The sequence below is a fragment of the Tamandua tetradactyla genome, chromosome 1 (genome assembly GCF_023851605.1).
Source record: "Tamandua tetradactyla isolate mTamTet1 chromosome 1, mTamTet1.pri, whole genome shotgun sequence".
Lineage (NCBI taxonomy): Eukaryota > Metazoa > Chordata > Mammalia > Pilosa > Myrmecophagidae > Tamandua > Tamandua tetradactyla.
The window spans coordinates 232,265,354-232,292,375 of NC_135327.1; the positions used below are offsets into that span (position 1 = coordinate 232,265,354).

Genomic DNA, 27,022 nt, shown 5'->3' on the forward strand with positions numbered 1-27,022 from the left:
TGGCAGAATTACTTTAGTTCATATCATTCTCTTGGCGTCAGTTGTTTTTTTTCCTTTGCTTGGCAAACCCTTACTGAGTGCTAACTGAGCACCAGGTTTTAGGTTTGCAGTGGTGCATAAGCAGACCTGGCCTTTACTGTCAGTGTTGCCAGTAGTCTACTGGGGAGAGGGAGAAATGACATAAAGAAGGCAGTGAGCAGGGTGTTAGGGTGTGCAGCAAAAGGGGGCCCTCCTTCGATCTTCCGGGGAGGAGACCCATGTGAGGGGACGTTTATGCTCCGATTTTAACCTTGTGAAGAAGCATAGAGCTGAAAGCAGAGCATACAATGTGAGGAGATAGTATGGTCATGAATACTGCACAGCAGAGGAAACTCAGTGCTTTCTGAGACTTAGAGATACAAAGTAGCTGGAACTGAGGTGAGTTGCCCTTAAATGAGCATGGGGTTGGGTGTCAGAGTTAGAAAAACAGAAGGTGATGGTTGGAATGTGGAATGCTTAAAAGTGGGATTATGAAGAATTTTAGTTAGGGTTCTCCAGAGGGACAGAACCAACAGGGTGTGTGTGTATGGTACATGTGTATAAAGAGCTTTATTGTAAGGAGTTGGCTTGTGTGTGTGACACTGGGACTGGCAAATCCAAACTCCATAGTGCAGGCCACGGATTGGAAACTGAGATAAAGGCAATGTGATGTGGAAGTCCGTAGTCCAAATTCTGGGGAACTTTGGCTGGAACTTCTGGCAAGAGGCAGTGTTGAAGTTTGAAGTTGAGGCAGAAATTCTTCTGACATCTGAAACTCTCAGTTCTGGCTTTTAAGACTTCCAGCTGTTTGGATGAGGAAACTCCACACATTGCTGGGGGCGGTCTTCTTTGTTGATTTGTAGATGCAATCCACTGATTGTAGATGCAAATCCCAGCTACAGAATACCTTCGCACTAATAAATAGGCCAGCGTTTGACTGAACAACTTGACGCTATAAACTGGCTAAGTTGACACATGAACCTGACTGGCCCAGAAGGGTTGCAATAAAACATAGGCCAAAAGGGTGAAAACATAAGATCTAGGGTGTAGCCATGGGAGTAAATAACGGCGACTAGAAGTGTGGGAAGGATCAATGCCATGCACCTCTGAGTCTCTGCCTGTGCTTTCTAGAGGTAACAGTGAGTGCTGTGCACCTCTGCGTCTCTGGTATGGCTCTGGGAGCGTTATAACAACATGCTGGGAGGAAAGCTTTGTAGGGCCCATCTGACAGACAAGGCCTATCAAGCTTCACATGCTGCATGTGCTGCTGCTTCTGTGTCCCAGCCTGTTTTTGTCTGGCAGTGAGTCCCAGCGCTGGCAGCACTGCTCTTTTACGGAGGGTGGGTTGGCCCAGGTGGGGCTCGTGGATGCAGCCAGCTGGGTGGTGTCATGGGCCCCAGCAGCCCCCTGCTCAGAGCACAGTACTTGTGCTGGCCCTCTTCCAGTTCCTCTTCATAGGCACTTAGAGGCTAACCATGCAAGCACCTTCATTCCTTGTGCTTTGATGTGGTGTTACTTACCATTTTCTTTCTGGTTTGGAGTACTTTCAGGAAAATGTTCTTTTATTACTCTGTGGGCCCTGTGAAGCGATAATGAAGAAGAGGTGTCCTCATTTTGAAAACTGACTTATCTAAAAGTCTTCAAGGGATTTGTAATAAAAGCATTAATTAGAATTTAAACTTACTACATTTTCAATAGTAAATTTTTTTTAAGAGTCTAAAACTTTTTTTTAAATCACATTCAACCTGTGGCTTTGTGATACAAAGGTACTTTTTAGATGAAATCTGGAGATGGGTCATATTTGAAATAAGAGACTTAAAAAAGATCTTATAAAGTATAAAATGTCATAAATCTGACTCCTTTACCCAATAATGTCATTAAATATACTTGCTTTTTCTTTCTGTCCTCTCATTAATGGAAGCACCTTTTCAGGTGATCTCAGTGAGTGGTTTCTGAGCCTGGTGCTGACCTGCATATCTCCCACAGCTATAGAAAAACACACCTGTAAGTGGACTGACACCTGTAAATAATGGAGTGATGTCTGTGGACATTTACTCAGGGCAAACCATGGCAGTTAGCACTCACTGAAGCTTGCATAAGAGTAGCTTCTAGAATAGTCTCTTGACTCCATTGGATCTCTCTTGGCCACTAATGCCTTATTTTTTATACTTCTTTTCCCCTTTTTGGTCAGGAAGGCATTGACAGTCCCATGGTGCCAGGGCCAGACTCATTCCTGGGAGTCACGCCCTGTTGTTAGGGAGATTTTCACCCCTGAATGGCTTGCACCATAGAGCGGGAAGGTACCATGTAGTGGGAACAGCAATTATTTTCCTTGCAGAGTCGTGCTTTGAGAGAGAGAGAGGTCACATCTGAGCAATAAACAGGCTTCCTGGAAGCAACTGTTAGGCCTCATTATGAGTAGTCTTAGCTTCTCCCCTTACAGAAATGTTTCATAAGAGCCAGCCTCAGATTCCAGATCTTGGGCGTCCTAAATGGGTGAGACAGTACCTGGGATTTCCCAGATGGAAAAGTTTAGTAGTCCCATATATATATATTTTTTTTTATTTCCCCCTTTGGACCCTCAAGGGACGCTACCAATAGTTCTTAATTATCAGCCCACCATAGTGTGAAATGTATCCTGGTATTAAGCTAAACAGAATTACAAGACCTGTTCTAGTTCTGGACCCAGGAGTTTGGGTTATATAAATGAGCTATCCAGAGAGGTTGATTTAGATTGTGTTTCAGGAAATTTAGGTTCTAGACACAATGAATCTCTGCTCTTGGTCTCCTACAGTAGCTGAAGGTCTAGAGCACATATGCTGTCATTTTACCCTGCATTCTAACTTACCCTAGACCCAGTCAGATTGGCTTCGTTTTAAATTCTAATTGAGGCCTGATCTCTTTTTCTGTGAACTGTTATTATATACAGCTATGCTAACTTTCAGGGCTGCAGCACTCCATTTCTGGGTCTTAGATGTCAGCTATTTGGAGTTCCAGGGAAATAGCAGCAGGTACACATATAGCTCAGTGTCGCAGAATCTAGAAATACATGTACAACTTCACACTAAATGTGGCTGCCATAAGGGCTTACACTCTAGGCGCCCATGTTTGTAAGTATTTTCTGAGAGAAACCTTAGCATAGTTAGTTGTTCTTTTGTTTCCGGCTTATTTTGCAGAACACATTGTCCCCGAGGTTTATTCAGTTCATTGTGTGCCTCTCAGTGTCCTTCCTTTTTGTAGCCGTACCATATTCCATCATGTAAACATATCACCGTTCACCATTGTACTTCTCAGTCATTGTATCCTTCGGCTCCCTCCATCTATTGGGCATCATGGATAATGTCCAAAATAAACAAACCATGTCTTATATTATCCTTTCTTGGCTGTATAAACAGCAGCACTCTCAATTTTAAGCAGTTTTCATTGGTCCATAATGACAAAGAACCAGCAAACACAGTATCAACAACTGTCAAATCGAAACTACCCCTGATCACTTGTCCCTCACTCCCGAATTAGTTGCCCCTGGTAGTGCTGTGGTACTGTTGATGTCTTCCTGTTAACTATTGGCCATAGCATGCATTTAAAATTTTTCCCTATATCCTTATACTATTGACTCTTTGTTCAATATCACACCTTTGAAATAGTTCATATGAGAACTTATTTATAGTTGTCAATTTAAACAGCGGGATGCATGGCAGTATACATCCCTTTTCAATCATATTCACTTTCAATATGGCAATTATAACCACACAAATTAATTACCATCACTTCTGTCCATTCCCTTGCATTTAGTTCAGCTTCCCTGGGTAGCCTTCCCCTGGTCTCTAGCTTCTGTGTACCTCTAGACCTGCTGTATTCTACAGTATAACCTCTGAGATTACCTTTACCAGAGTCATAATAGTGAAATCATATAATACCTGTCCTTTTGTGTTTCACTTATTTCACTCAGTATTATGTCCTCAAGTTTAATCTATGATGTTTTTTCATCCACCTCATTTCATCGTATTGCTGCATATTTCATCGTATGTATAAACCGCTTGTCTCTTGATGGACACTTGGATTGTTTCCATCTTTTGGCAGTTGTGAATAATGCTGCTGTGAACACTGGTGTGCGAATGTTCGTTTGTGTCACTGCTCTCAGTTCTTTTGGGTATATGCTGAGTATTGGTATTACCAGGTTATAGGGCAACTCAATATTTAGTTTTCTGAGGAATCACCAAACTGTTTTCCACAATGGCTGCAACATTGTACATTTTCACCAACAGTGAATAAGTGTTCCAGTTTCTCCATATCCTCTCCATCCTTTCTGTTTGTATGAAGCAGCCATTCTTACAGGCATGAGGTGGTACCTCATTGTCTTGATTTACATTTCCTTTATAGCTAATGGAAATGAGCATCTCTTCATATGCTTTTTAGCCATTTGTATTTGCTCTTCAGAAAAGTATCTGTTCATACCTCTGCCCATTTTATAATTGGGTTGTTTGTTCTTTTGTTGTTGAGCTATATATATTTTTTATGTATAGTGTATATCAAGCCTTTAACCGATATGTGGTTTCCAAATATTTTCTCCAGTTGAGCTGGCAGCCTCTTCACTATTTTGACAAAGTCCTTTGAGGCGCAGAAGCTCGTGATCTTAAGGACTTCTCATTTATCTATTTTTATCTTTTGCTGCTTGTGCTTTAGGTATAAAGTTTAGGACGCTACCTCCTTTTACTCGAGCTTGTAGATGTTTCCCTCTCTTTTATTCTGGAAGTTTTATGGGACTGGCTCTTACATTTAGGTCTTTAATCCATTTTGAATTAATTTTTGTATAGGGTAAGGGTCTTCTTCCATTCTTATACTTGGTCATGATGTATAATTCTTTTAATGTGTCATTGGATTCAATTTGCTAGTATTTTGTTGAGAATTTTTGCATCTATGTTCATTAGAGAGTGGTCTGTAATTTTCCTACAGGCATCGTTATCTGGTTTTGGTATTAGAGTGATGTTAGCCTCTTAAAATGAGTTAGGTAGTATTCCTTTTCCCTCAGTTTTTTTGAAAGCATTTGAGCAGGTTTGGTGTTAGTTCTTTTTGGAATGTTTGATAAAATTCCCCTGTGAAGCCATCTGGTCCTGGACTTTTCTTTGTGGAAAGATTTTTCTTTCTTTCTTTTTTTTGGCATGGGCAGGCTTCGGGAATCAAACCCAGGTCTCGGGCATGGCAGGCAAGAATTCTGCCACTGAGCCACTGTTGCACCGCCCTGTGGGAAGATTTTTGACGACTGAGTATATTTCTTTACTTGTAATTGGTTTGTTGAGATCTTCTGTTTCTTCACGAGTGTGTGTAGGTAATTTGTGTGTTTCTAGGAATTTGTCCATTTCATCTAAATTGTCTAGTTTGTTGACATATAGTTGTTCATAATATTCTCTTATGATTTAAAAAAATTTTCAGGATCCGTGGTTAACAACCCCTGATTTTATGATTTTGTTTATTTGTATCCTCTCTTTCCTTTTTGTCAGTCTAGCTAGGGGTCCATCAATTTTATTGATTTTCTCAAAGAACCAACTGTTGGTTTTGTTGATTCATTCTATTGCTTTTTTGTTCTGCAGTTCATTTATTTCTACTTCATTCTTTATTTCTCTTCTACTTACTTTGGGGCTTAGTTTTCTTTTCTTTCTCTAGTTCCTCCAGGTGTACAGTTAAGTCCTCTTTATTTGCATCTTCTTATTTTGTAATATAGGCATTTAGGGCAATAAATTTCCCTCTCATCACAGCCTTTGCCATATCCTATAAGTTCTGCTATGTTGTCCTGTCATCATTTGTCTCAAGATGTTTACCAATTTCTCTAGTCATTTCTTCTTTGACCCACTATTTAAGAGTATGTTGTTTAATCTCCATATATTTGTGAAAGCTATAGTTGTTTGCTGATTATTAACTTCCTGCTTCATTCCATTGTGGTCAGTGAACGTGCTTTGGAGAATTTCAATCTTATTAGATGTATAAGATTCATTTTGTGTCCCAGCATATGATCTATCCTGGAGAACGTTCCATGTGTACTAGAGAAGAATGTATATCCTGGTGTTTTGGCATGTAGTGGTCTGTATATGTATTTTTTTTTAATTAAATATTTTTATTGAGAAATCTTCACACACAGGCCTTCCATCCACAGTAAATAATCAGTGGCTCACAATATTATTACATGGTTGTGTACTCATCACCCTGATCATTTTTGGATGTTTGTATCACTACAGAAGAAGATTAAAAGAAAGAAAAAACTCATACATCCTAGATCCCTTACCCTTCCATCTCATTGACCACTAGTATTTCCATCTCCCCGTTTTTTTTTTTACCCCTTATCTCCCACTATTAGTTATTTATTTAATTTTCTTTATTCTTTTTGCTCATCTCTCCATACCTTGGATAAAAGGAGCATCAGATACAAGGTTTTCATAATCACACAGGCACATTGTAAAAGCTATGTAGTTATACACTCGTCTTCAAGAATCAAGGCTACTGAACATAGTTCAACAGTTTCAGGTACTTACCTCTAGCCATTGCAATGCACCATAAACTAAAAAGGGGTGTCTGCATAATGTATAAGAATAACCTCCAGGATAATCTCTCAACTCTGAAATCTCTCAGCCACTGAAATTTTATTTTGTCTCATTTCTCTCTTCCCCCTTTTGGTCAAGAAGCCTTTCTCAATCCCATGATGCCAGGTCCTGGCTTATCCTGGGAGTCCTGTCCCACATTGCCAGGGAGATTTACACCCCTGGGAGCCATAACCCGCGTAGTGGGGAGAGCAGTGAGTTCACTTGCCAAGTTACCTTAGAGAGAGTCTATACCTGAGCAATAAATGAGGCTCCCTGGGGGTGACTCTTAGGTATAATTATAAGTAGGTTTAGCCTATCCTTTGCAGGAATAAGGTATATGTCTTATTAAGTCTAATTCCTTTATTACATTGTTTATGTTCTCTATTTCCTTTTTCCCTCTGTCTGGTTAGTCTTTCTAAAGTAGAGAGTGGCATGTTGAAGTCTCCCACTATTATTTTTGCAATGTCTCTTGTTCCCTTCAGTTTTTTTAATAAGGTTTTTATTGTATAATATAACATATCTATTAAGCAAAGAAATAAAAAAGCAATAGTTTTCAAAGCACTCTTCAACAGGTAGTTATAGGACGAATTCCAGAGTTTGTCATGGGCTACCATACGATCCTCAGATTTTTCCTTCTAGCTGCTTCAGAATATAGGCGACTAGAAGGCATAAATATTTTTTTATCGCCACAATCAACCTCTTTTCTTTCTTGTGAAAAATAACATATATACAAAAAAGCAATACATTTCAAAGCACAGCATCACAGTTAGTTATAGAACATATTTCAGAGTTTAACATGGGTTACAATTCCACAATTTTAGGTTTTTACTTCTAGCTGCTCTAAGACACTGGACACTAAAAGAGATATCAAAAAAAAATATGTATCAATTTTATGATTCAGCAGTCATGCTCATTTGTTAAATCCTATCTTCTCCGCCATCACCTTTGATCTTTCTATCCCTCTCCCTAGGGATGTTTGGGCTATGGCCATTCTAACTTTTTCATGTTGGAAGGGTCTGTCACTAATACGGGGTAGGAATATGGAACTAGCTGATGTTCTGAAGTGGCTGGGTCCTCTAGGTTTCAGGACTTATCTGGTCCAGGGACCCCTCTGGAGGTTGCAGGTTTTTGGAAACTTACCCTTGTGCGTGGAACCCTTGTGGAATCTTATATATTGCCCTAGGTGTTCTGTAGAATTGGCTGGAATGGTCCTGGTTGGGGTTTGACAGGTGTTATGACAGATAGCAAGGTCTAACTGAAGCTTGCGTAAGAGCATTTCCAAGGTAGCCTCTCAACTCTGTTTGAACTCTCACTGCCACTGCCGCTTTATCAGTTACACTTCTCTTCCCCCTTTTGGTCAGGATGGAATTGTTGATCCCACTGTGCCAGGGCTGGATTGCTCCCTTCAGTTTTTCTTTTTTTTTTTTTTTGCATAGGCAGGCACTGACAGTCGAACCCAGGTTTCTGGCATGGCAGATGAGAACTCTACCTGTTGATCCACCATGGCCCACCCTCCCTTCAGTTTTGCCAGTGTTTTGCCTCATGTACTTTGGAGCTCCTTTGTTGTTAATATACTCATTTAGGATTATTTCCTCATGGTGAATTGTCCTTTTTATTAATATGTAGTGTTTTTCTTTGTCTGTCATGACGTCTTGACATTTAAAGTCTGTTTTAACTGATATTAGTATAGCTACTCTTGCTTGCTTTTTGTTACTGCTTGCGTAGAAAATTTTTTCCATCCTTTCACTTTAAATCTTTTTGTGTCCTTGGGTTTAAGATGCATTTCTTGTGAACAGCATATAGATGGATTATATTTTTTAAATCTGTTCTGTTAATCTGTATCTTTTAATTGGTGAGTTTAGTCCATTAATGTTCAGTTATAACTGTAAAAGCAGTTCTTGAGTCTGCTACCTTATCCTTTAGTTTTATTAGTCAGCTCTTTATATTCTTTTCCCTTTCTCTCTTTTTATCCTTTATATAAGAATACCGTTACTGGTACTCTTCAGTTTTGCACCCTCCTCCAGACCTCCCTGTCCTTTTATGTTTCAGCTGACAGGACTCCCTTTAGAATTTCTTGTAGGGCAGGTTTCTTGTTGACTCTTTCTCTCAGTCTTTATTTGTTTTTGAAGATTTTAGTCTCTTCCTCATTTTGAAGGACAACCTGGCTGGATAAAAAATTCTTGACTGAAAGCCTTTCTCATTCAGAATCTTAAATATATAATACCACTGTCTGCTTGCCTCCATGGTGCCTGTTGAGTAGTCTGAGCTCAGTCTTTTTTTTAAAAAACATTTTTATTGAGAAATAGCCACACACATACAGACCAATCATATTGTATAGTCAGTGACTCACAATATCATCACATAATTGTGTGTTCTTCACCATGATCATTTTTAGAACATTCGTATCACTCCAGAAAAAGAAATAAAAAGGAAAAAAGAAATAAAAGAACTCATATATCCGATACCCCTTACTCCTCCCTCTCATTTACCTACAGTATTTCAATCTACCCATTTTTTGCCCTTTATCTCCCCCTATTATTTTTATCTTTTTTTTTTTATTCATCTGTTCATATCCTGGATAAAAGGCATATCAGACACAAGGTTTTCATAATCACGCAATCACATTGTAAAAGCTATATAGTTATGCACTTGTCTTCAACAATCAAGGATATTGGAACACAGTTCAGCAATTTCAGGTACGTCCCTCCAGCCACATCAATACACCATAAGCTAAAAAGATATATATATACATAATGCATAAGAATAACCTCCAGGATAACCTTCCAACTCAGTTTGAAATCTCTCAGCTACAGGAACTTTATTTTGTCTCATTTCTCTCTTCCCCTTTTTGGTCCAGAAGACTTTTTCAACCTCACGATGCCAGGTCACATTCATCCCCAGTTCCCACATTGCCAGGGACATTTATACCCCTGGGAGTCATGTCCCATGTTGAGCAGAGGTAAGGGCAGTGAGTTTGCTTGCCAAATTGGCTTAGAGAGAAAGGCCACATCTGAGCAACATAAGCTCTCTGGGGGTGACTCTTAGGCATAATTATCAGTAGACTTAGCCTCTCCTGTGTAGAAATAAGCTTCCTAGGGGCGAGACCCGCAATTGAAGGTTCAGCCCATTAAATTGGTTGTCCCCACTGCTTGTGAGAATTTCAGGAATTTTTCATATAGAGAAATTGAATATTTCCTCCTTTCTCCCTAACCCTCCAAGGGGACTTTGCAACTACTTTCTTTTTTTTTTATTAATTAAAGAAAAAAAAAAGAAATTAACCCAACATTTAAAAATCATTCCATTCTACATATGCAATCATAATTCTTAACATCATCACATAGATGCCATGAGCATCATTTCTTAGTACATTTGCATCGATTTAGGAAAAGAACTAGCAAAACAACAGAAAAAGATATAGAATGTTAATATAGAGAAAAAAAAGAAAAGGAAACAGAAAAAAAAAAGACGAACAAACAGACAGACAAAAAAAAAAAACCCCTATACCTCAGATGCCGCTTCATTCAGTGTTTTAACATGATTACTTTACAATTAGGTATTATTGTGCTGTCCATTTTTGAGTTTTTGTATCTAGTCCTGTTGCACAGTCTGTATCCCTTCAGCTCCAATTACCCATTATCTTACCCTGTTTCTAACTCCTGCTGGACTCTGTTACCAATGACATATTCCAAGTTTATTCTCAAATGTCGGTTCACATCAGTGGGACCATACAGTATTTGTCCTTTAGTTTTTGGCTAGACTCACTCAGCATAATGTTCTCTAGGTCCATCCATGTTATTACATGCTTCATAAGTTTATTCTGTCTTAAAGCTGCATAGTATTCCATCGTATGTATATACCACAGCTTGTTTAGCCACTCGTCTGTTGATGGACATTTTGGCTGTTTCCATCTCTTTGCAATTGTAAATAACGCTGCTATAAACATTGGTGTGCAAGTGTCTGTTTCTGTCTTTGCCCTTAAGTCCTTTGAGTAGATACCTAGCAATGGTATTGCTGGGTCGTATGGCAATTCTATATTCAGCTTTTTGAGGAACCGCCAAACTGCCTTCCACAGTGGTTGCACCATTTGACATTCCCACCAATAGTGGATAAGTGTGCCTCTTTCTCCGCATCCTCTCCAGCACTTGTCATTTTCTGTTTTGTTGATAATGGCCATTCTGGTGGGTGTGAGATGATATCTCATTGTGGTTTTGATTTGCATTTCTCTAATGGCCAGGGACATTGAGCATCTCTTCATGTGCCTTTTGGCCATTTGTATTTCCTCTTCTGAGAGGTGTCTGTTCAAGTCTTTTTCCCATTTTGTAATTGGGTTGGCTGTCTTTTTGTTGTTGAGTTGGACAATCTCTTTATAAATTCTGGATACTAGACCTTTATCTGATGTGTTGTTTCCAAATATTGTCTCCCATTGTGTAGGCTGTCTTTCTACTTTCTTGATGAAGTTCTTTGATGCACAAAAGTGTTTAATTTTGAGGAGCTCCCATTTATTTATTTCCTTCTTCAGTGCTCTTGCTTTAGGTTTAAGGTCCATAAAACCGCCTCCAATTGTAAGTTTCATAAGATATCCCCCTACATTTTCCTCTAACTGTTTTATGGTCTTAGACCTAATGTTTAGATCTTTGATCCATTTTGAGTTAACTTTTGTATAGGGTGTGAGATACGGGTCTTCTTTCATTCTTTTGCATATGGATATCCAGTTCTCTAGGCACCATTTATTGAAGAGACTGTTCTGTCCCAGGTGAGTTGGCTTGACTGCCTTATCAAAGATCAAATGTCCATAGATGAGAGGGTCTATATCTGAGCACTCTATTCGATTCCATTGGTCGATATATCTATCTTTATGCCAATACCATGCTGTTTTGACCACTGTGGCTTCATAATATGCCTTAAAGTCCGGCTGCGTGAGACCTCCAGCTTCGTTTTTTTTCCTCAAGATGTTTTTAACAATTCGGGTCACCCTGCCCTTCCAGATAAATTTGCTTATTGGTTTTTCTATTTCTGAAAAATAAGTTGTTGGGATTTTGATTGGTATTGCATTGAATCTGTAAATCAATTTAGGTAGGATTGACATCTTAACTATATTTAGTCTTCCAATCCATGAACACGGTATGCCCTTCCATCTATTTAGGTCTTTTGTGATTTCTTTTAACAGTTTTTTGTAGTTTTCTTTATATAGGTTTTTTGTCTCTTTAGTTAAATTTATTCCTAGGTATTTTATTCTTTTAGTTGCAATTGTAAATGGGATTCGTTTCTTGATTTCCCCAACTTGTTCATTACTAGTGTATAGAAATGCTACAGATTTTTGAATGTTGATCTTGTAACCTGCTACTTTGCTATACTCATTTATTAGCTCTAGTAGTTTTGTTGTGGATTTTTCCGGGTTTTCGACGTATAGTATCATATTGTCTGCAAACAGTGATAGTTTACTTCTTCCTTTCCAATTTTGATGCCTTGTATTTCTTTTTCTTGTCTAATTGCTTTGGCTAGAACTTCTACCACAATGTTGAATAATAGTGGTGATAGTGGACATCCTTGTCTTCTTCCTGATCTTAGGGGGAAAGTTTTCAATTTTTCCCCATTGAGGATGATATTAGCTGTGGGTTTTTCATATATTCCCTCTATCATTTTAAGGAAGTTCCCCTGTATTCCTATCTTTTGAAGTGTTTTCAACAGGAAAGGATGTTGAATCTTGTCAAATGCCTTCTCTGCATCAATTGAGATGATCATGTGATTTTTCTGCTTTGATTTGTTGATATGGTATATTACATTAATTGATTTTCTTATGTTGAACCATCCTTGCATACCTGGGATGAATCCTACTTGGTCATGATGTATAATTCTTTTAATGTGTTGTTGGATACGATTTGCTAGAATTTTATTGAGGATTTTTGCATCTATATTCATTAGAGATATTGGTCTGTAGTTTTCTTTTTTTGTAATATCTTTGCCTGGTTTTGGTATGACGGTGATGTTGGCTTCATAGAATGAATTAGGTAGTTTTCCCTCCACTTCAATTTTTTTGAAGAGTTTGAGCAGAGTTGGTACTAATTCTTTCTGGAATGTTTGGTAGAATTCACATGTGAAGCTGTCTGGTCCTGGACATTTCTTTTTGGGAAGCTTTTGAATGACTAATTCAATTTCTTTACTTGTGATTGGTTTGTTGAGGTCATCTATGTCTTCTTGAGTCAAAATTGGTTGTTCATGCCTTTCTAGGAACTTGTCCATTTCATCTACATTGTTGTATTTATTAGCGTAAAGTTGTTCATAGTATCCTGTTATTACCTCCTTTATTTCTGTGAGGTCAGTGGTTATGTCTCCTCTTCCATTTCTGATCTTATTTATTTGCGTCCTCTCTCTTCTTCTTTTTGTCATTCTTGCTAAGGGCCCATCAATCTTGTTGATTTTCTCATAGAACCAACTTCTGGTCTTATTGATTTTCTCTATTGTTTTCATGTTCTCAATTTCATTTATTTCTGCTCTAATCTTTGTTATTTCTTTCCTTTTGCTTGCTTTGGGGTTAGTTTGCTGTTCTTTCTCCAGTTCTTCCAAGTGGACAGTTAATTCCCAAGTTTTTGCCCTTTCTTCTTTTCTGATATAGACATTTAGGGCAATAAATTTCCCTCTTAGCACTGCCTTTGGTGCATCCCATAGGTTTTGATATGTTGTGTTTTCATTTTCATTCGCCTCGAGATATTTACTAATTTCTCTCGTAATTTCTTCCTTGACCCACTGGTTGTTTAAGAGTGTGTTGTTGAGCCTCCACGTATTTGTGAATTTTCTGGCACTCTGCCTATTATTGATTTCCAACTTCATTCCTTTATGATCTGAGAAAGTGTTGTGTATGATTTCAATCTTTTTAAATTTGTTAAGACTTGCTTTGTGACCCAGCATATGGTCTATCTTTGAGAATGATCCATGAGCACTTGAGAAAAAGTTGTATCCTGCTGTTGTGGGGTGTAATGTCCTATAAATGTCTATTAAGTCTAGCTCATTTATTGTAATATTCAAATTCTCTGTTTCTTTATTGATCCTCTGTCTAGATGTTCTGTCCATTGATGAGAGTGGTGAATTGAAGTCTCCAACTATTATGGTAGATGTGTCTATCTCCCTTTTCAGTATTTGTAGTGTATTCCTCATGTATTTTGGGGCTTTCTGATTCAGTGCATAAATATTTATGATTGTTATGTCTTCTTGTTTAATTGTTCCTTTTATTAGTAGATAGTATCCTTCTTTGTCCCTTTTAACTGTTTTACATTTGAAGTCTAATTTGTTGGATATTAGTATAGCTACTCCTGCTCTTTTCTGGTTGTTATTTGCATGAAATATCTTTTCCCAACCTTTCACTTTCAACCTATGTTTATCTTTGGGTCTAAGATGTGTTTCCTGTAGACAGCATATAGAAGGATCCTGTTTTTTAATCCACTCTGCCAGTCTATGTCTTTTGATTGGGGATTCAGTCCATTAACATTTAGTGTTATTACTGTTTGGGTAATACTTTCCTCTACCATTTTGCCTTTTGTATTATATGTATCATATCTTATTTTCCTTCTTTCTACACTTTTCTCCATACCTCTCTCTTCTGTCTTTTCGTATCTGACTCTAGTGCTCCCTTTAGTATTTCTTGCAGATCTGGTCTCTTGGTCACAAATTCTCTCAGTGACTTTTTGTCTGAAAATGTTTTAATTTCTCCCTCATTTTTGAAGGACAATTTTGCTGGATTTAGAAGTCTTGGTTGGCAGTTTTTCTCTTTTAGTAATTTAAATATATCATCCCACTGTCTTCTAGCTTCCATGGTTTCTGCTGAGAAATCTACACATAGTCTTATTGGGTTTCCCTTGTATGTGATGGATTGTTTTTCTCTTGCTGCTTTCAAGATCCTCTCTTTCTCTTTGACCTCTGACATTCTAACTAGTAAGTATCTTGGAGAACGCCTATTTGGGTCTAATCTCTTTGGGGTGCGCTGCACTTCTTGGATCTGTAATTTTAGGTCTTTCCTAAGAGTTGGGAAATTTTCAGTGATAATTTCTTCCATTAGTTTTTCTCCTCCTTTTCCCTTCTCTTCTCCTTCTGGGACACCCACAACACGTTTATTTGTGTGCTTCATATTGTCATTCAGTTCCCTGATCCCCTGCTCAAATTTTTCCATTCTTTTCCCTATAGTTTCTGTTTCTTTTTGAAATTCAGATGTTCCATCCTCCAATTCACTAATTCTAGCCTCTGTCTCTTTAAATCTATCATTGTAGGTATCCATTGTTTTTTCCATCTTTTCTACTTTGTCCTTCAATCCCATGAGTTCTGTGATTTGTTTTTTCAGACTTTCTATTTCTTCTTTTTGTTCAGCCCATGTCTTCTTCATGTCCTCCCTCAATTTATTGATTTGATTTTTGAAGACGTTTTCCATTTCTGTTCGTATATTCAGAATTAGTTGTCTCAGCTCCTGTATCTCATGTGAACTATTGATTTGTTCCTTTCACTGGGCCGTATCTTCAATTTTCCTGGCATGATCTGTTATTTTTTGCTGGCATTTAATCAGACCCAGCAGGTTGAAAGACTTTCCTGTGAAGTCTCTGGGCTCTGTTTTTCTTATCCTGCCCAGTATGTGGTGCTTGTCTGTCTGCGTGTCCCACCAGCAAAGATTTTGTGGCTCCTTTAACTTTGGTAGACGCTCGCTGCTGGGTGTGTGGTGGAGACACAGGAAAGGTTGTAGGCTGGTTTTAATGGCTTCAAATTGTGAAGTCGTGGAATCTGAATTCCTTGAGAGAGGGATTCCACCTGAGTTGTGTTTCACCCCTCCTGCGGGGAAGGTTCAGGTCGTAGAGAGCCCTGCAAGCAGCCTGTTTCTGCGTTCCGGGCAGTTTCAACCTATGTAATCCCAGCGCTGAGCCCAGAAGCAACCAAGCCTCCGTAGAAACAGCCGCAGAAGGCTCTGTTTAGCCCCCTTTCCTCTTTTTCAGTTAGCCCAATAGGCGACTTCTGCCTTGATCAGTTTCGCCTGAGCTTAGGGCCTATTTTTCGTAGTCAGAAGTCGTTCATTAATGCCACTATTGGTGTTAGGTTGGACTCATTCTCTACTACTGTTGGAGACTCTTTCCTTTCCCTCCGGGAAGTCACCTGTGGGGGAGGTGCACTGGCCGCCGCGGCTTGGGGAACCGCTGATCCGAGACTCCCAGACGGCCCGGAAAGCCGTGTGTATGGGAGGGGCGCCGGCCGCCGCGCCCTGGGGAACCGCCGATCCGAGTTTCCCAGCTGGTTCGGGAAGCCGCGTGTGTGGGAGGGGCACCAGCCACCGCGGCCTGGGGAACCACCGATCCGAAGCTCCCAGCTGACCTGGGAAGCTGCCCGTGAGGGAGGGGCACTGGCCGCCAGCCGCCGCGGCTCGGGGAAGCGGGCGCTGCTCAGGGACCTCACCGCAAGCGAAGTCTCGCAACCGGTCCAGACGGGTACACTGTGTGTCCGGTCTCTGTCGTGGCTCCGGGAGTCACACTGCTCTGCACTCTTTCTAGTTATTTAGTAGTTGTTCTGGAGGAGGAACTAAGACGCACGCACCTTACTAAGCTGCCATCTTCTCCGGAAGTCCCTGTTTCATATATTTTGGGGCTCTACTGTTAGGTGCATATATATTTATAACTGTTACATCTTATTGTTGAAGTGTCACCTTTATCAGTATGAATTAACCATCTTTGTCCCTCGTAACTGATTTTGACCATAAGTCTATGTTATCTGATATTAGTATAGCTACTCCAGTTCTCTTTTGGTTATTACTTGCATGGTATGTTTTTCCCTACCCTTTCACTGTCGACCTACCTGTATCTTTGACTTAAGGAGAGTCCCTTTACCATTTATATTTGGGTCATGCTTTTTTATCCATTCTGCCAATTTCCCTTTTAACTGGAGAGTTCAGTCCATTTACCTTTAAAGTCACACTGATAATACAGGTCTTTGTTCTGCCATTTTGCTCTTTCGTCTTATACCTTTTTTTTGTTCCTTGCCTCTGTTAAAGCCTATGTTTATATTTATTTGCATTTTTGTGTTTTACCATATGTAGTACCTCCTCATTTCTATCTGACTCTATTTTTATCTTTCTTGTGGTTACCATAGGGTTAAAATTTAACCACATATGTTATATGTGGTTTGATACCAACATAACTTCAATATCAAATGCATAAACGTTTCCTATACCTTTCTATCCCCCAACCATTTTTTTGTACTTGTTTTGTACACTGTATGTCCAAAAATGTAGATTTATCATTACTTTTTATGCATCTGCATTTTAGCACCTGTAGGAAGTAAGGAGTGGAATTACATACCATACAATATAATAGTGCTGCCATTTATAATTACTGAAATGGTCACATTTACCAGAAGTCTTTTTTCTGATTGCTGCTTTGAACCACTGTCTAGTGTCCTTTTGTTTTGGTCCAAAGGACTCTTTTTAGCATTGCTTATAATACAGGTCTATTGGTTTTGTACTCTCATAGCTTTTATTTATCTGAGAATGTTTTATTCTCTCCCTTTCATCACTTTGAATATTTCACCCTACTGCCTTCTTGCCTCCATGACTTCTGATGAGAAATTGGCACTCATTCTAATTGGCATTCCTTTGTATGTAACACATTGTTTTTCTCTTGCAGCTTTTAGTACTCTCTCCTAGTCCTTTGCATTTGAAGTGTAATCAGTATATGATCTGGATGTATTTTTCTTCATGTTTGTTTTGCTTGATGTTCTCTGATTTTCTTGGATGTGCATATTCACATCTTTTGCTAAGTTTGAGAAGCTCTCTGTCATTATTTCTTCAACCATTCTTTCTCTCTCTTTCTCTCTTTCTTTTCCTCCTGAGACTCTTGTAACGTGTATATTGATGTGCTTGATGATGTCCCATAGCTTTCTTAGGGTATTTTTGCTTTTAATATTTCTTTTTTCTTTCTGGTCCTCATTCAGCCTGACTCATATCATATGTCTTGTCTTTTGAATTCACTGATTCTTTGTTCTACCAACTCCATTCTGCTCTTGAAACCCTCCTGGGTATTTTTCATTTCAGTTATTATGGTTTTCACTTCCTTTAGTTCTGTTTAGTTCCTTTTCAAAATTTCTACTTCTTTACTTAGTGTGGTAGTTAGATTCAATTGTCAACTTGGCCAGGTGAAGATGCCCAGTTATATTGCTGTGGACATGAGCCGATGGCATGTGAACCTCATTTATTCCTGATTACATCTGCAGTCGGCTAGGAGGCGTGCCTGCTGCAATGAATGATGTTTGGCTTAATTGGCTGGTGCTTAAATGAGAGACTCAGCATAGCCGAAGCAGCTTGGCATACCTCATCTCAGCACTCACAGCTCAGCGCAGGCCTTTAGAGATGCAGAAAGGAATCACCCCGGGGAGAGTTGCTGGAACCCAGAGGCCTGGAGAGAAGGCCAATAGAGATCACCCTGTGCCTTCCCATGTAAGAAAGAACCTCAGATGGAAGTTGGCTGCCTTTCCTCTGAAGAACTAATGAAATAAATCCCCTTTTATTAAAAGCCAATCGGTATCTGGTGTGTTGCATTCTGGCAGCTAGCAAACTAGAACACTTAACCTCTTGTATTGTTCATTGTTTTCCTGATATTCATTGGTTTTTTCTCAGTACTTTTCTTCATTTCCTCGAGCATTTTTAAGATCATTTTTTAAAAGGCTTTGTTTGGTATGCCCACATTCTCATCTTTTTTCAGTGGTATTTTCTGTATGTTTATTCTCTTCTTTTGGATGGGCTGTTTCAAAGTTGTTTCAGATGGCTCCTCCTGTGTAGTAGTTGTTCTGGGGGAAGGACTGGCTCCAGAGCTCCCTACCCTGCCCTCTTCCCCAGAAGTCCACTTATATACAGTTTTTAAATTGTATCATGAAAATAATTAAACCTTTGTGGTATGCCATATTCTTCCTGTTGTGAGGTAGACTGAACTACCAACTGCAGTTATGGAAAAAATGAGCTGGGTCACCACTGATTAATTGTTACATTTCTCCTTTTTTTTAGACCTAAAGATTGTCTTCGGGCTGTCATGAGAAGGGTCAACCACAAAGACCCTCACGTTGCTATGCAAGCTCTGACGGTAGGAGCTTCCGTGCTGCTAGTCCTCAGCAGTCCCTGCCTTGGCTTCCTGGTGTTAGCTGTTCTTTTAACTCCTGGTTTTCTGCTTTCAGCTTCTAGGAGCGTGTGTATCAAACTGTGGCAAAATTTTTCATTTAGAAGTATGTTCAAGAGATTTTGCTAGTGAAGTAAGCAACGTTTTAAATAAGGTAAGCAACATTGTTTCCAGAAATGAATTATGACAGTCTTTTTTTCTTAATATATTTTATTTTTTAGTTCTCTACATTTTTAAATCATGAAATAGTTTACGTGTTTTATTTACCCTTTCTAGTCCCTGTGTACCCAAAGCATAAGTTAGTGTTCTGTTTTGCTAAAGAGACTACAAATCTACCTAACTGTGAGTGTGGTGGCTTTTTCTCAACCCATATTTGAATATATGTATCTATTTGTAATATTTAATCTAAAAAATCATATGCATTTCTCTCTCTGGTTAAAAACACCAGTTTATTTAGGCAGTACAAGCATTTTTGTCAATGCAGTTATTTTCTTAATGAAGAAGCCTTCAGAAATACTGCTGAAAGCTTGTGGCCCTGTTGAGATTCACTTGGTATGAACAGGGTTGCCGCCAGGCCAGCCCCAAGAGGGCTTTCACCCAGTGTCGTGGCTGCACTGCGTAAGGATGGAGGAAGTCACTTCCTGTCGTTCTAGCAGAGTATGCGAGTTTTTCCACTAAAACTTCGTGCACTTGAAGGTCGTTATTCCTGGCTTCCTTTTGTGTTGTAGATCTGAGAAAATTTTGAAGCCTTAAAATGCCTTACAGTGTTTGAGATTGGGTGATTCTAGGGTTCAGTAGAAAAAAACAGTGCAGGAATGTGAAATTCTGTACTTTTTTCCAGACATTATGATTGTGATAATTCTTTTCTTCATCTGCTTTATTTTGAAGGCATGAATATCCAGCAGATATACAACTGTTACTGTTTATGAGCTATTCTAGTACTGTGTTTTCTATCATTAAATGAAGATACAATGCAGAAACTTGTGTATCCAGTAATGTGCACAACTATTTTTAAAAACACCTATATCCATATATATATATATATATATATATATATAGGAGAAAGCACTTCTTTCTGTTTTTGGTGTGTTTCACAGTGAACACACTGGTTCCACATTTAGGGGATATACTATTTTGAAGAGATGGAGAGTTCCAGAGTAGTTTATGTACAGTGGGCCTCAGAGAACTAAGCAACTTGGGAAAACACACACACAACATTACTTATATAAATAAGAAGTCAGAGACTAGGCATAAAAGACTTGTACCATTTATTCTGTCTTTAGAGTTTATTTTTTATTGGTCTTCAAAAAAACAAAACAAGCTATTTTTCTTTTTCTTCCTGATCTAGAGAGTTCTTAGTTGCTTAATGCTCTAAAAAGTACTGTCTTTCTGATCTTCAGAATAAATTATTATATATTTAATCTGTTTTAATTTTGAAGTGAGGTATGTGTGGTGGTATCTGCTATTGTTTTATTATTTTCATGGTGTGAATGTAAAATGAGTTTATTTCTGGTAGACAACCACACTTACTTGCTTTCATACAGTCAGTGGCTAGGGTAATTGGTGATTTAGAAAGAGCTATGACCCTTTCTCATTTTTACATTTATCTGTATTGTCATTAGAAAAGAAATTGGTACTTTGCCTTCACTTTTTTTCCTATTCCTTAGGGTCATCCTAAAGTCTGTGAGAAGTTGAAAGCGCTTATGGTGGAGTGGACAGATGAATTTAAGAATGACCCACAGCTGAGTCTGATAGCAGCCATGATCAAGAATCTGAAGGAGCAAGGAGTCTCCTTTCCTGCTGTCGGCTCTCAGGTATTTTACAGAGTTGTGCATGTGCTACAGTTTGTTTCTCCCAAATAGCCATTTTTCTCCAAATCCAGGTAGTTTTTACTACTCAAGAGGAATTTTTAATATCTTGCATTTGAAGGGGCCAAAAAATTTTTATGGTGTAATATTACTATGTTCCCATCTGTACTTCCCCATAATTACTCTCTATAAGTGGACTAATTTATATGCAATTTTAGTCATTATAAACAATACTGATTTATATATCAAATAACACTGGCAAGCTCATAAAATGCTTTTAATGCTATTATTTCATCTAAGAGAATTATAGCTCAAAAATTCAGAGGAGAGTCCTGAAATTTAGGGGTGTTTAAAGGTTCTCTTGCTTAGGAAGTTTATGAAAACCTTTACTGAAAATAAGAAGATGAAAGGGAAAAAGAGAAGTTCTTGAAGTTGCTTTTTCCTTAGTAACAGCCAAGTGGTACCTAAGTCTTCTTCCTTTCCCTCCACAAATGTTTTTCACAAAAGAAAGAAAAAAATCAGTTGTGATGTTAAAAAAAAGTTAAGCCCTCTAGCCTTCTATATTCTGGAGCAGCTAGAAGGAAAAATCTGAGAGGATCGTATGGTAGCCCATGACAAACTCTGGGATCTGTCCTGTAACTACTTGTTGAAGAGTGCTTTGAAAACTATTGTTTTTTTATTTGTTTGCTTTTTTATATATGCTATACTATATAATAAAAAAAGTAGAAAAATATGTTATTTGCCTAATGGAATCATTCTCCAATTTACATAATATAGAAGAGATCTAGGGGTATCTTTCTTTCCCCTTCTGTCTTCTGAGTAAATATCCCTTAGAATGCATGGCCAATCCTGGCGGGACTCTAATGTGTGCTTATCTACTGCCCCTCTCCCCCAGGATGGACGGCAGAGGAGGGTAAGTTGTGTACAACTGTGAATGGAGGACTCTTTGCTATGGAGGGTTCCAGCTGGAATTTTGACCACTTCAAAAGCTGTTGCTTCCCACAGCTTCTCCATTTTTTTCTGAGCTTTCTAGATATGTTAAGACCCAAAAATATCTGTGGAGAGGAAAGAAGCAAGGAAGGAACAGTTTCTCTTCTCATTTGAAAACATTTGGTTTATGAGTGGTTTTAGAATGACAGATTACATCATTGAGAAGTATTTATTCCTACGTGATAGCAGGCTTTTACTATTCTCAGAATAATTTCTAAAAGCTTTAAAATAGAGGAATAATTCCATGCAGAACAGTCCATGCTCTCTTCCTGAAAGCTTCTTGACAGTAAAAGCAATGTGTGTTTAATCCGAGTAGACTCACTGCACACTTTCTGCCCCCTGAGGGGTGCCCTAGAGCCTTGTGGGCAAAGTGTGTTCACCAGACAACATCCTTGGTGTCACTGGATGCTTGTTAGAAGTGCAGCACCTTGGGTGCCACTGTAGGGACAGGTTCATCATCTCCATTTGAACATCTGGAGTGATTTTTTTTTCTTTGTTCATTTTTTTTTTTTTTTTGCATGGGCAGGTGCTGGGAAACAAACCCGGGTCTCTGGCATGGCAGGTGAGAACTCTGCCTGCTGAGCCACTGTCACCCACCCTTTGGGTGATTTTTATGTGCACAAAGTTGGAGAAACATTGCATTAGAATATAGCTTTCAGTGCAGACATTTTGTCCCCAGAGGCAATTGATCTTAGAAGAAAAGGAATGATAATTTGTTGTTTTTTTTTATGTAGGATTTTTTTGTTAATCTAGAATCTTGGATAGCTGCTGGGAAAACTTTAAGGATCTGAGACCCAGCGTGGTTAAGTGACTTAACCGGGCCACAGCTCCTAGTTGGCAGAGTCGGAACTGGACCACAGGCTTGGGGCACTCAGTCTGGGCTTCTTTCCACCCTTTGCAGTCAAGGGCAGTGCATGTCTGTCTGTTGGGTAGGACTTCAAAGACAGGAAGGGGAGGAAACACTGGCAAGAGCTCCTATTGATTGATTGGCGAGAAATTGGGTTACTTCTTGAAAAGATCCGGGGCAAGAAGCGCAAAGATTAAGAGTAACTTTTCTTCTCTTGAGATAGATGTGTCATTATGAAGTATGTAAAAGCTGATTTTGTTAGAGTTGCTGTATTCCAGCTTATAAGCAAGGTATAAAATGTATATAAAGTGAAATACAATGAGGTAGAAAGGTGGTTTTTTCAGGGGTGGTTTCTGAAAAGCTTATCACCAAAACCGGTATATGTAAAGAGTTCTGTTGGATGAAAAATACATCATCTGCGTTTAATGGCAGAATTTCCCTGTATATTATACAGTTAGTATTGCACAGCCTCCTTCCACCGTCCAGATGTCCTCCTGCCCACCTGGGAGGAGCGCTTGCACAGCCCACTCCCAGTGACCAGAGGCCCCTCTGCCCAGCTGGGGAAATACTTGCACAGTTCACTCCTAGTGACTCGATGTCCTCCTGCACCCTTGGGGAAATGTTTGTAGGGCCCACTCCGGTGACCAGATGCCCCCTGCACCCCTGGGGAAATGTTTGCATGGTCCACTCCCGGTGACCAGATGCCCCCTGCACCCCTGGGGAAATGTTTGCATGGTCCACTCCCAGTGACCAGGCATCCTCCCGCACATTTAGAGACGTACTTGCAGGGCCTACTCCTGATGACCAGAAGCCCTCCTGCGTACCTGGGAGGAGCATTTGCACAGCCCACTCCCAGTGACCAGACACCCCCCTGCATGCACAGTGGTGGAGTGTTTGCATGGCCTCCTCCTGGTGACCAGACACCTGGGGAACTGCTTGCACAGCCCGCTCCTAGTAATCGGATGCCCCTCCTGCACACTTGAGGGGCAGCACTTGAAGGTGTGACCAGATGCCCTCAATCTGTTTTCCCCAGTTCTGACTCTGTCCTCTCCTTCCCGAGCAGATTTCTCCCTTCTTCTGAAGTCTGTGTAAATTTTTGTGGAGAGTCTTGTAAGTTCCTAGATCAGGCAGGGGGAAGAGACTTGAGAGTACCTCTGAGTGTTGTGTCCCTGTCTTTGTGACAGGCTGCAGAACAAGCCAAAGCAAGCCCAGCTCTGGCGGCCAAAGACCCTGGGGCAGCTGCTAACAACAAGGAAGAAGAAGATCTAGCAAAAGGTGAGTGTGTTAAGTCCTGATGGCAGGAAGAAGGGAGGCCTTTCATTCAACCTTTTTTTTTCTGTGATCCTTACAACAAATAAAACTTTACAGCTAAAGTTGAAATACACTTTGCCCCTTTCTCGTGCCATTTCCTTTTCTTCTTCTCAGAGACTACACCATCATATGAACCCTTTCAGTCTGTTTATAATTTTGTAATAGGACTGCCCATGTATATCCATGTGTAACATAAAGCATTCTTTGAACCCATTAAATTATTTTTTTCATACATGGTATGAAACTCTCTTATACCATTCTACAAATTACTCTTTTCACTCAACATGATTCGTGATGAAACATTGAAATCAGGTTCATTTGTGTGACTACTGTATAATACTCCCATGTATTAATAAAAATACTGTAATGTGTCTGTCCCCCCACCAATGGACATTTGGGTCACCCCCCATTTCCATTCTGTGGGCACTGCTGCTGTGAGCATCCTTGTGTGTGTTCTCTTCTGCACGCATGTGCAGCTTTGTTGCTTAGGGGTAGGTAACTTATCATTTTGCTACATATTTATATGCAAGCAGCGTGAAAGCCACCCCTCCTTTTTTTATAATCTCCTGACAACACTTGGTGTTTTCAGAGTTTAACTTTTGCAAATCTAATAGATTTAAAATGACATCCCATTATTTTAATTTTTATTTCCTTGATTATTAGTGGGGTTGAATATTTTTTGTATGCTTACTGGCTATTTTGATTGCCTCTTGGGTGAATTGCCTTTTTTCCTATTCAGTTTCCCCCTCCCCCAAGTAATGATCCGTAGAAAATCTTTCTTTTGGGTATTAATCATTTTCCTGTTATATCTATTGTATCTTCTCCTGGGTTTTTGACGTTATACCTTAACTAATGGTGTGTTTTATCAAATGAATTTTAAATTTCTGTGTGGTCACAATTTTTTATTTTCTGTGTCTTAAGATATTTTTCCCTACCCAAGGTTTTAAAAGATATTTTCCTTTATTTTTTTCTAATAGCTTTATTGTTTTCACATGAGGTCTTCTGTCAGCTGAGAATGGGTGGTCAGGAAGCAGGAGTAAGGGTTGAGTTGGAAGCAGGTGATCAGATGCGTTCAGGTAACAGTGCAGGGGGTTTTGGTGGCTGAGGGCAGAGAGGAGGCAGCACCTGAGGCCTGTGGCAGGGGATCTTTTCCATACGTGTCATCAGGGCAGTAGGTGCAGGTGCTTCTTGGGGACAGCCTTTGGGGATCTGACTTCTTAAGTCTGCAGCAAGGCTTGGGACTCTGACTTTCCTGGAAATTGTGAGGATCATTTTGGGGACTTAAACTATAGGATAAAAGAATATATTTAAAAAGAAGAAAATATAAAATATCAGCAGTTAAATTACAAACAAAATGAATCTACGAGTTTACATCTTTTTGTTACTCAGAATAATCTGAATTGTGTTAGTAAAATGAGTCATCATGTTGTGCAATTTTTTGTTAGTTCATTTTAAAATTATTTGTGAATGAATAAAATGAACAAATAATTTTGATTCGGTGTAATAAATCAAAATATTTCCTAGTTTCTAGCAGACTGTTGAAGGAAGAATACTTTCAAATTCTTTGTATTACCTTCAGGGATCTTTTTGTACTTCTTTGGATTGTTGGACGTTTTAGCATTTTGGGTCTTCTTAAACCCATTATTTTCCAGCCATTGAGTTATCCCTGAAGGAACAGAGGCAACAGCCAACCCCACTTTCCAGTTTGTATCCGAGCACATCCAATCTCTTAACTAACCACCAACACGAAGGCCGAAAAGTTCGTGCTATATATGACTTTGAAGCTGCTGAAGATAATGAACTTACATTTAAAGCTGGAGAAATTATTACAGTTATTGATGACAGGTAAAGGTTATTATCATTGAATATTTCTATGAAAACATATAATTTGTTATTTCTATATTTTCTGTCTTCCCCATTATTCCTATTGAAGGCAGTTACCTGATGTAATTAAATACTACATATATCTATACCCAGTTTGACAGTTGCTTGCTTTGCCTGAATCCTTATTTTGTACTTTTTCTTTTTCTTCTATTATTTAAAAAGTATATTTGTTTCAGTGACCTAGCTTAATCCGTTCATTTTTTGAGTATTACAGATTGTTAAATTAGTAAAAACTTTAATAGTTTAGTAAATACCCAGCATAGGAGTTTATATTTATGGAATTTATAAGATATTTATCTACCCAGAACAAAATATCATTGTGAAACAAATTCATTTTACACAGACTTACCTATTTACATTATTTACATATTTAGGTTATCATAAAAGAGGCAGTGCAGCACATCAGTGTATTTACTACAATTTTCTCATGTTTTAGTTTCTTGAAAATGAATTGTACTGATAATGAATACTAAAATTTGCAAATAGTTTTGTAAATTAGGATTGATGCAGATTTTCCCCATGGTTATTACTCTTATTGTCCAGTATTTTTTCTTTAGTGGAAGAAAATGGGGTAAAGTTTAAGCTTCTTAGCTAGAAATTGTGCAAAACCCTGGTCCCTCGTTCATTCAGAAGATGTTTGTGGGCCCTTGCTGTCCTTGGCTCTTTGTGTGTGCACCAGGCGCTGGGGACGCGAGCACACTGTGCGCACGTTTCAGCTAGGGCTGGTGTCCCAGGCCGTGCCTTCTGTTGGGGGAGCGTCCGTGAGGAATGGAGGCCTGGCCTCAGAGCCTGACTTGCCTCCTACTCTGCAGGGGACGGTTCCTACCTGGAGCCCATGAACCACCTGAAGGTGAAAATGATTGAAGGTGTAATGGTTGAAGGGTCCTTCTTTGGGGAGAGAGTTCATAGTATTCTGTTAGATTCTACAAGAATTTACTCCTTCAGAAAGGTGAGAACTGGGTTCTTATCTTCTCCCAGACCTCAGTTCTTATTTGTGGTAAAGATCCATTCATTGCCTCCTTCGTTGGGTGATCATGAGAGTCAGATTTGGTGGTAATAGGCATTAAACATTACATAAGATAAACATATGTAGAAACAGTATTTTGTAAAGCATTCTTTTTTGTTCATTACAGTGACCCCAACTGGTGGAAAGGTGAAACCCATCAAGGCCTGGGGTTATTTCCCTCAAATTTTGTGACAGCAGATCTCACTGCTGAACCAGAAATGCGTAAGTACTTCCCAGCCTGTCAGTGGATGACAATCTGTAAGCCTTTATTTACTGAATCTTGATTGAGTGCCACTTGTGGGAGAAGCTACTCTTAAATATTAGCGCTCTGAGGTGTTTACTAAAAATGCAGCTTCCTGGGCAGTGGATTATTAACTGGAAGTAATCTAAGAGTTGAATCTCTGTCTACCAAGATTATCTTTAGACTATTGACATATTAAGTTTTCACATATAAATTG

The 27,022-nt window shown here is 39.1% G+C and overlaps 1 protein-coding gene across 4 annotated transcripts in view; it reads left to right on the plus strand.

The window, feature by feature from the left end:
* Positions 1-27,022, plus strand: part of STAM (signal transducing adaptor molecule) — a 94,525-nt gene that overhangs the window by 33,007 nt on the left and 34,496 nt on the right. For all 4 annotated transcript variants that reach the window (XM_077154699.1, XM_077154680.1, XM_077154669.1 and 1 more), the window contains exons 3-8: positions 18,610-18,685; positions 18,777-18,872; positions 20,386-20,532; positions 23,548-23,638; positions 25,327-25,519; positions 26,692-26,786. In XM_077154699.1, the coding sequence (XP_077010814.1) occupies positions 18,610-18,685; positions 18,777-18,872; positions 20,386-20,532; positions 23,548-23,638; positions 25,327-25,519; positions 26,692-26,786 (698 nt within the window). The remainder of the gene's footprint in view (positions 1-18,609; positions 18,686-18,776; positions 18,873-20,385; positions 20,533-23,547; positions 23,639-25,326; positions 25,520-26,691; positions 26,787-27,022) is intronic.